The sequence below is a fragment of the Ammodytes marinus genome (genome assembly GCF_949987685.1).
Source record: "Ammodytes marinus genome assembly, contig: scaffold_134, whole genome shotgun sequence".
Lineage (NCBI taxonomy): Eukaryota > Metazoa > Chordata > Actinopteri > Uranoscopiformes > Ammodytidae > Ammodytes > Ammodytes marinus.
The window spans coordinates 92501-102500 of NW_027648564.1; the positions used below are offsets into that span (position 1 = coordinate 92501).

General features: G+C 43.8%; 1 protein-coding gene across 1 annotated transcript in view; it reads right to left on the bottom strand.

Annotated features, from left to right (window-relative positions):
* LOC307270364 (ral GTPase-activating protein subunit beta-like) overlaps positions 1–10000 on the bottom strand; it is a 42827-nt gene that overhangs the window by 28386 nt on the left and 4441 nt on the right. The window contains exons 4-5 of the mRNA XM_080054251.1: positions 8807–9045; positions 1838–1919 (exon numbers count right to left, since the gene is read on the bottom strand). Coding sequence (XP_079910377.1) covers positions 1838–1919; positions 8807–9045 — 321 coding nt within the window. The remainder of the gene's footprint in view (positions 1–1837; positions 1920–8806; positions 9046–10000) is intronic.

The window sequence follows — 10000 nt, forward strand, 5'->3', positions numbered from 1 at the left end:
GTGTGTGTGTGTGTGTGTGTGTGTGTGTGTGTGTGTGTGCGTGCGTGCGTGCGTGCGTGCGTGTGTGTGTGTGTGTGTGTGTGTGGGTGTGTGTGTGTGTGTGTGTGTGGGTGTGTGTGTTTGTGGGAAAGAAAGACCAAACATTGCAGATAGCAACCTGGACACAGCACAGGTCAGGAGGTTTATAAACTGCTGTTCATACAAAGCCTAGACTCTGTAAATGTACACAAAGAGGTCAGAGAAGCTAGCAGCATGTCAGTCTAAGCTGTGTATTAACACTGGATTTCCTGCTGATTCCACCTTTAAGTAGGCCTAATAAAGGTTAAGTAGACCTAAGGTTAAGTAGGCCTAATAAAGGTTAAGTAGGCCTAATAAAGGTTAAGTAGGCCTAATAAAGGTTAAGTAGGTAAAGGTTAAGTGGGCCTAATAAAGGTTAAGTAGGTAAAGGTTAAGTAGACCTAATAAAGGTTAAGTAGGCCTAATAAAGGTTAAGTAGGCCTAATAAAGGTTAAGTAGGCCTAAGGTTAAGTAGACCTAATAAAGGTTAAGTAGGCCTAATAAAGGTTAAGTAGGCCTAATAAAGGTTAAGTAGGCCTAAGGTTAAGTAGACCTAATAAAGGTTAAGTAGGCCTAATAAAGGTTAAGTAGGCCTAATAAAGGTTAAGTAGGCCTAAGGTTAAGTAGACCTAATAAAGGTTAAGTAGGCCTAATAAAGGTTAAGTAGGTAAAGGTTAAGTAGGCCTAATAAAGGTTAAGTAGGTAAAGGTTAAGTAGGCCTAATAAAGGTTAAGTAGACCTAAGGTTAAGTAGGCCTAAGGTTAAGTAGGCCTAATAAAGGTTAAGTAGGCCTAATAAAGGTTAAGCAGACCTAAGGTTAAGTAGGCCTAATAAAGGTTAAGTAGGCCTAATAAAGGTTAAGTAGGTCTAATAAAGGTTAAGTATGCCTAATAAAGGTTAAGTAGGCCTAATAAAGGTTAAGTATGCATAAGTAGGCCTAATAAAGGTTAAGTAGGCCTAATAAAGGTTAAGTATGCATAAGTAGGCCTAATAAAGGTTAAGTGGGCCTAATAAAGGTTAAGTAGGCCTAATAAAGGTTAAGTAGGCCTAATAAAGGTTAAGTAGGTAAAGGTTAAGTAGGCCTACTAAAGGTTAAGTAGGCCTAATAAAGGTTAAGTAGGTAAAGGTTAAGTAGGCCTAATAAAGGTTAAGCAGACCTAAGGTTAAGTAGGCCTAATAAAGGTTAAGTAGGCCTAATAAAGGTTAAGCAGACCTAAGGTTAAGTAGGCCTAATAAAGGTTAAGTAGGCCTAATAAAGGTTAAGTAGGTCTAATAAAGGTTAAGTATGCCTAATAAAGGTTAAGTAGGCCTAATAAAGGTTAAGTATGCATAAGTAGGCCTAATAAAGGTTAAGTAGGCCTAATAAAGGTTAAGTAGGCCTAATAAAGGTTAAGTATGCATAAGTAGGCCTAATAAAGGTTAAGTGGGCCTAATAAAGGTTAAGTAGGCCTAATAAAGTTTGACCCAGGTGACCAAAGGTTAAGTGGCATGTTACTAGGTGGCTCCCCTTTGTTTTCATACCAGTTTACAGAGTCTAGGCTGTGTATTAACACTAGAGTATAAACCTGCCCCCCTCTCTAACCTGTATTAAGGTTATCTCTGGTGTTATGTGAAGGCTTGTGAAGTGTGTTACCGTGAGGTGTTCACAGAGTCTAGGCTGTGTATTAACACTAGAGTATAAACCTACCCCCCCCCCCTCTCTAACCTGTATTAAGGTTATCTCATGTGTATGTATTAACACTAGAGTATAAATGAATGAATGTTGAATGAAGTGTGTTACCGTGAGGTGAGCACAGCCATGACTCTGCTCCACTGGTCCACTACAGAGAGGTTTGGCCTCCAGCTGCTCAGCACCTGTCTGCCTGAGGGAGAGAATCAGTCAAATCCATTATTAATAGATAATATCTCTGGAAAAAATAAGAGGTCTCTGCTTTTACTATGTAGGGGAGAACGGGGGAATCTGAGGCATCGGGTAATGTGAGCCACCCCCTGTATCTAGGCAATGGAAAACATTTGTGGTCATGTGAGATATATGTTTTCAAGCCCCTCTCATTTCCCCATGGCCCTGAAAGAGAGGACCTCATGGTGCTGTGGTAAGCATGTTTTTTTCACCAAAATAGGTATTTTGCATGTAAAAGTAAATGTTCTTGCTGTCAACTTAATCAACTGTTGTGCCAAAGCAAATGTATTCACGTAGAAAAACTTCTATCATACGTGTTGATGAACTACCAACATATGAAACCATGTGATGCTGATAACTGAAGATTAGCCTGAAATGCTAAGAGAGGTAGTTTTTTCTCAAATTGTGGTGGTGGGGGAAAGTGAGCCACTGTCTCACTTTCCCCCACCATGAGGCACAAGTTAAGTTTAGTCTTAAACATATTTTAATGTAATATTACATGACATATGTTTTATTTTAATGTCATACATATTGTAGAAAAGCCATCATGCCAAGGAAATACACCAGGAAGACGACCTGGGGCAACCACACGGAAAGAGCACCTTCTCATCTTTCCCTGTAACCTTCAGGGCTGGAATGTAGAGTAGGCCTAGATGTAGAGTATGACAGGCTGATGTTATAATCCATTTGGGTCTTCTCCTGTGTTCTGAGTCCCAGGCTGTTCTCGCTGGTTCTGATTTTCCTATGCTTTGACCCCCAGACACTAGCTGGCTCCAAGGGTCCTGTGTTCTGACCCCCAGACTGTGTTCTAATCTAACTGGTTCTATCTTTCATTTGAATCTTATTAAAACCTTTTGAATTATAATATGTTGTATTTGATTTTGTTCAGAGTTACTTTCAAGTGTTTAGAAAATTTGCTTTGCTTAATTGACCAAACCCCATCATTCTTTTACTAGTCCGACATTAGTTCTGGAATGTGTGGCTAGCTTTCAGGATTCTTACTGTTACAATATGTGTTGTTATGGTAGTTTCAGAGTGGAAAAAGTAAGTGGATCAGTTTACCCCACAGCTGGGGTAAAGTGAGCCACATGACAACTTTTTTTTTTAAATCATATTTTCACTGCCCTATGTCTTGAAATGCCCATTTCTAGGAAACATCCTGAATCAATGAGAAATGTGTAAATTTGAGTGATAAATCATTTTAGCTCGCTCAGAGGGGAGCAAATGTAAAAAGTGGCTCAGATTACCCCGTTCTCCCCTATAGTTCTTTGTTGAGTAGAATGGACATTTTTGTTTTATTCTACAAACTACTGACAATATTTCTCCAAAATTCCAAATACAATCTTTAGCTTCTCTAATGCCGAATTCAGAACATTTTGGATTGGTCTCTTGATTTTTATATACAGCTCGAGAAAACATTGAGAGACCAGTCTGGATTGTTCTTCAATCTTCATCTCTACATTACTTCATGGAAAATGCTCTTTAATGACAAGATTTCTGGGGGGAATTAGGCAGAAATGTTGTCAGTAGTTTATAGTATAAAACCAAAATGTTCATTCTACTCAAACATTTGCCTATAAATAGTAAAACGAGAGACACTGAACGTTTGGAGTGGTCTCTTAATGTTTTCCAGAGCTGTTTATTTATATAATATCACACATAGATGAATGGTGGTACTGCTGAGTGTTAGTACCTGTGTGTCAGAGAGCTGAGTGTTAGTACCTGTGTGCCAGAGAGAGTGTTAGTACCTGTGTGCCAGAGAGAGTGTTAGTACCTGTGTGCCAGAGAGAGTGTTAGTAAGTGTGTGTCAGAGAGCTGAGTGTTAGTACCTGTGTGCCAGAGAGAGTGTTAGTACCTGTGTGTCAGAGAGCTGAGTGTTAGTACCTGTGTGCCAGAGAGAGTGTTAGTGTGTCAGAGAGAGTGTTAGTACCTGTGTGTCAGAGAGAGTGTTAGTACCTGTGTGCCAGAGAGAGTGTTAGTACCTGTGTGTCAGAGAGAGTGTTAGTACCTGTGTGCCAGAGAGAGTGTTAGTACCTGTGTGCCAGAGAGAGTGTTAGTACCTGTGTGTCAGAGAGAGTGTTAGTGTGTCAGAGAGAGTGTTAGTACCTGTGTGTCAGAGAGAGTGTTAGTACCTGTGTGTCAGAGAGAGTGTTAGTACCTGTGTGTCAGAGAGAGTGTTAGTACCTGAGAGAGAGTGTTAGTACCTGTGTGTCAGAGAGAGTGTTAGTACCTGTGTGTCAGAGAGAGTGTTAGTACCTGTGTGTCAGAGAGAGTGTTAGTACCTGTGTGTCAGAGAGACTGTTAGTACCTGTGTGTCAGAGAGAGTGTTAGTACCTGTGTGTCAGAGAGAGTGTTAGTACCTGTGTGTCAGAGAGAGTGTTAGTACCTGTGTGCCAGAGAGAGTGTTAGTACCTGTGTGTCAGAGAGAGTGTTAGTACCTGTGTGTCAGAGAGAGTGTTAGTACCTGTGTGTCAGAGAGAGTGTTAGTACCTGTGTGTCAGAGAGAGTGTTAGTACCTGAGAGAGAGTGTTAGTACCTGAGAGAGAGTGTTAGTACCTGTGTGTCAGAGAGAGTGTTAGTACCTGTGTGTCAGAGAGAGTGTTAGTACCTGTGTGTCAGAGAGAGTGTTAGTACCTGTGTGTCAGAGAGACTGTTAGTACCTGTGTGTCAGAGAGAGTGTTAGTACCTGTGTGTCAGAGAGAGTGTTAGTACCTGTGTGTCAGAGAGAGTGTTAGTGTGTCAGAGAGAGTGTTAGTACCTGTGTGTCAGAGAGAGTGTTAGTACCTGTGTGCCAGAGAGAGTGTTAGTACCTGTGTGCCAGAGAGAGTGTTAGTACCTGTGTGCCAGAGAGAGTGTTAGTGTGTCAGAGAGAGTGTTAGTACCTGTGTGTCAGAGAGAGTGTTAGTACCTGTGTGCCAGAGAGAGTGTTAGTACCTGTGTGTCAGAGAGAGTGTTAGTACCTGTGTGCCAGAGAGAGTGTTAGTACCTGTGTGTCAGAGAGAGTGTTAGTACCTGTGTGTCAGAGAGTGTTAGTACCTGTGTGTCAGAGAGCTGAGTGTTAGTACCTGTGTGTCAGAGAGCTGAGTGTTAGTACCTGTGTACCTGTGTGTCAGAGAGACTGTTAGTACCTGTGTGTCAGAGAGAGTGTTAGTACCTGTGTGTCAGAGAGTGTTAGTACCTGTGTGTCAGAGAGTGTTAGTACCTGTGTGTCAGAGAGAGTGTTAGTACCTGTGTGCCAGAGAGAGTGTTAGTACCTGTGTGCCAGAGAGAGTGTTAGTACCTGTGTGTCAGAGAGAGTGTTAGTACCTGTGTGTCAGAGAGAGTGTTAGTACCTGTGTGCCAGAGAGAGTGTTAGTACCTGTGTGTCAGAGAGAGTGTTAGTACCTGTGTGTCAGAGAGAGTGTTAGTACCTGTGTGCCAGAGAGAGTGTTAGTACCTGTGTGTCAGAGAGAGTGTTAGTACCTGTGTGTCAGAGAGAGTGTTAGTGTGTCAGAGAGAGTGTTAGTACCTGTGTGTCAGAGAGAGTGTTAGTACCTGTGTGCCAGAGAGAGTGTTAGTGTGTCAGAGAGAGTGTTAGTACCTGTGTGTCAGAGAGAGTGTTAGTGTGTCAGAGAGAGTGTTAGTACCTGTGTGTCAGAGAGAGTGTTAGTACCTGTGTGTCAGAGAGAGTGTTAGTACCTGTGTGCCAGAGAGAGTGTTAGTGTGTCAGAGAGAGTGTTAGTACCTGTGTGTCAGAGAGAGTGTTAGTACCTGTGTGTCAGAGAGAGTGTTAGTACCTGTGTGTCAGAGAGAGTGTTAGTACCTGTGTGCCAGAGAGAGTGTTAGTACCTGTGTGTCAGAGAGAGTGTTAGTACCTGTGTGTCAGAGAGAGTGTTAGTACCTGTGTGCCAGAGAGAGTGTTAGTACCTGTGTGCCAGAGAGAGTGTTAGTACCTGTGTGTCAGAGAGAGTGTTAGTACCTGTGTGTCAGAGAGAGTGTTAGTACCTGTGTGTCAGAGAGAGTGTTAGTACCTGTGTGCCAGAGAGAGTGTTAGTGTGTCAGAGAGAGTGTTAGTACCTGTGTGCCAGAGAGAGTGTTAGTACCTGTGTGTCAGAGAGAGTGTTAGTGTGTCAGAGAGAGTGTTAGTACCTGTGTGTCAGAGAGAGTGTTAGTGTGTCAGAGAGAGTGTTAGTACCTGTGTGTCAGAGAGAGTGTTAGTACCTGTGTGTCAGAGAGAGTGTTAGTACCTGTGTGTCAGAGAGAGTGTTAGTACCTGTGTGCCAGAGAGAGTGTTAGTACCTGTGTGTCAGAGAGAGTGTTAGTACCTGTGTGTCAGAGAGAGTGTTAGTACCTGTGTGTCAGAGAGAGTGTTAGTGTGTCAGAGAGAGTGTTAGTACCTGTGTGTCAGAGAGAGTGTTAGTACCTGTGTGTCAGAGAGAGTGTTAGTACCTGTGTGTCAGAGAGAGTGTTAGTACCTGTGTGTCAGAGAGAGTGTTAGTACCTGTGTGTCAGAGAGAGTGTTAGTACCTGTGTGCCAGAGAGAGTGTTAGTACCTGTGTGCCAGAGAGAGTGTTAGTACCTGTGTGCCAGAGAGAGTGTTAGTACCTGTGTGCCAGAGAGAGTGTTAGTACCTGTGTACCTGTGTGTCAGAGAGAGTGTTAGTACCTGTGTGCCAGAGAGAGTGTTAGTACCTGTGTGTCAGAGAGAGTGTTAGTACCTGTGTGTCAGAGAGAGTGTTAGTACCTGTGTGTCAGAGAGAGTGTTAGTACCTGTGTGTCAGAGAGAGTGTTAGTACCTGTGTGCCAGAGAGAGTGTTAGTACCTGTGTGTCAGAGAGAGTGTTAGTACCTGTGTGTCAGAGAGAGTGTTAGTACCTGTGTGCCAGAGAGAGTGTTAGTACCTGTGTGCCAGAGAGAGTGTTAGTACCTGTGTGCCAGAGAGAGTGTTAGTACCTGTGTGTCAGAGAGAGTGTTAGTACCTGTGTGTCAGAGAGAGTGTTAGTACCTGTGTGTCAGAGAGAGTGTTAGTGTGTCAGAGAGAGTGTTAGTACCTGTGTGTCAGAGAGAGTGTTAGTACCTGTGTGTCAGAGAGAGTGTTAGTACCTGTGTGTCAGAGAGAGTGTTAGTACCTGTGTGTCAGAGAGAGTGTTAGTACCTGTGTGTCAGAGAGAGTGTTAGTACCTGTGTGCCAGAGAGAGTGTTAGTACCTGTGTGCCAGAGAGAGTGTTAGTACCTGTGTGCCAGAGAGAGTGTTAGTACCTGTGTGCCAGAGAGAGTGTTAGTACCTGTGTACCTGTGTGTCAGAGAGAGTGTTAGTACCTGTGTGCCAGAGAGAGTGTTAGTACCTGTGTGTCAGAGAGAGTGTTAGTACCTGTGTGTCAGAGAGAGTGTTAGTACCTGTGTGTCAGAGAGAGTGTTAGTACCTGTGTGTCAGAGAGAGTGTTAGTACCTGTGTGTCAGAGAGCTGAGTGTTAGTACCTGTGTGCCAGAGAGAGTGTTAGTACCTGTGTGTCAGAGAGCTGAGTGTTAGTACCTGTGTGTCAGAGAGAGTGTTAGTACCTGTGTGCCAGAGAGAGTGTTAGTACCTGTGTGTCAGAGAGCTGAGTGTTAGTACCTGTGTGTCAGAGAGAGTGTTAGTACCTGTGTGCCAGAGAGAGTGTTAGTACCTGTGTGCCAGAGAGAGTGTTAGTACCTGTGTGTCAGAGAGAGTGTTAGTGTGTCAGAGAGAGTGTTAGTACCTGTGTGTCAGAGAGAGTGTTAGTACCTGTGTGTCAGAGAGAGTGTTAGTACCTGTGTGTCAGAGAGAGTGTTAGTACCTGTGTGTCAGAGAGAGTGTTAGTACCTGTGTGCCAGAGAGAGTGTTAGTACCTGTGTGCCAGAGAGAGTGTTAGTACCTGTGTGTCAGAGAGAGTGTTAGTGTGTCAGAGAGAGTGTTAGTACCTGTGTGTCAGAGAGAGTGTTAGTACCTGTGTGTCAGAGAGAGTGTTAGTACCTGTGTGTCAGAGAGAGTGTTAGTACCTGTGTGTCAGAGAGAGTGTTAGTACCTGTGTGTCAGAGAGAGTGTTAGTACCTGTGTGTCAGAGAGAGTGTTAGTACCTGTGTGCCAGAGAGAGTGTTAGTACCTGTGTGTCAGAGAGCGTGTTAGTACCTGTGTGTCAGAGAGAGTGTTAGTACCTGTGTGCCAGAGAGAGTGTTAGTGTGTCAGAGAGAGTGTTAGTACCTGTGTGTCAGAGAGAGTGTTAGTACCTGTGTGCCAGAGAGAGTGTTAGTACCTGTGTGCCAGAGAGAGTGTTAGTACCTGTGTGCCAGAGAGAGTGTTAGTACCTGTGTGCCAGAGAGAGTGTTAGTACCTGTGTGTCAGAGAGAGTGTTAGTACCTGTGTGCCAGAGAGCACAGGAGGGGAAGCAGCGGGAGCAACACAGCAGCCAAACCTCAAACAGCACAGCCATGGACCGGTCACACAGCTCTGATACACCTGCTGTAGACAGACAGACAGGCAGACAGACAGACAGACAGACAGACAGACAGGCAGACAGACAGACAGACAGACAGACAGACAGACAGACAGGCAGACAGACAGACAGACAGACAGACAGACAGACAGACAGACAGACAGACAGACAGACAGACAGACAGACAGACAGACAGACAGGGCATTAAAAAGCACAAACTCTTCTTTTGATTATAACTTATTAAATGTATTTCAATTATATAATATTTCATTTCATTTTTAGACATTTAGAATACACTTTTTTGATTTAAATTTTTGTTTATTTTTTCATTTTTATTAAATTTTTTATCATAATTTATTAATTTTATTTTTTATTTTTTATTTTTTATTTTATGTGGTTTTATAAAGTGGGCGTGGTTACCTGTGGTAGTGGGCGGAGTCAGTAGCTTGTGGTTGATGCGCAGCAGGAAGTGCAGCAGACTCTCCCAGGTGTCTCTGCTCACCACAGCGCCCCCCCTCTCTGTGGCCAAACCCTGTACTGCAGCGCCCCCCCTCTCTGTGGCCAAACCCTGTACTGCAGCTCCCCCCCTGGACACAGTCTGCACTGCAGTCAACACCTGCTCACACAGAGACAGGTAGGAGGGGGGGACCTGCTCCAATCTGGGGGGGAAGACACACACGCACACACAGGGCACGCGCACACACACACACACACACACACACACACACACACACACACACACACACACACACACACACACACACACACACACACACACACACACACACACACACACACACACACACACACACAGAAAAGGAAAGAGAGACACACACACACAACGAGAACACTTGTTGTCAATATCATTGTTGTCTAAATCAGTGAATATCTCCTCATGATCCACTACCTGTCTGTACTGTGTGAATATCTCCTCATGATCCACTACCTGTCTGTACTGAGTGAATATCTCCTCATGATCACTACCTGTCTGTACTGTGTGAATATCTCCTCATGATCCACTACCTGTCTGTACTGAGTGAATATCTCCTCATGATCACTACCTGTCTGTACTGTGTGAATATCTCCTCATGATCCACTACCTGTCTGTACTGTGTGAATATCTCCTCATGATCCACTACCTGTCTGTACTGTGTGAATATCTCCTCATGATCCACTACCTGTCTGTACTGAGTGAATATCTCCTCATGATCCACTACCTGTCTGTACTGTGTGAATGTCTCCTCATGATCCACTACATGTCTGTACTGTGTGAATATCTCCTCACGACCCACTACCTGTCTGTACTGTGTGAATATCTCCTCATGATCCACTACCTGTCTGTACTGAGTGAATATCTCCTCATGATCCACTACCTGTCTGTACTGTGTGAATGTCTCCTCATGATCCACTACCTGTCTGTACTGTGTGAATATCTCCTCATGATCCACTACCTGTCTATACTGAGTGAATATCTCCTCATGATCCACTACCTGTCTGTACTGTGTGAATATCTCCTCATGATCCACTACCTGTCTGTACTGTGTGAATATCTCCTCATGATCCACTACCTGTCTGTACTGTGTGAATATCTCCTCATGATCCACTACCTGTCTG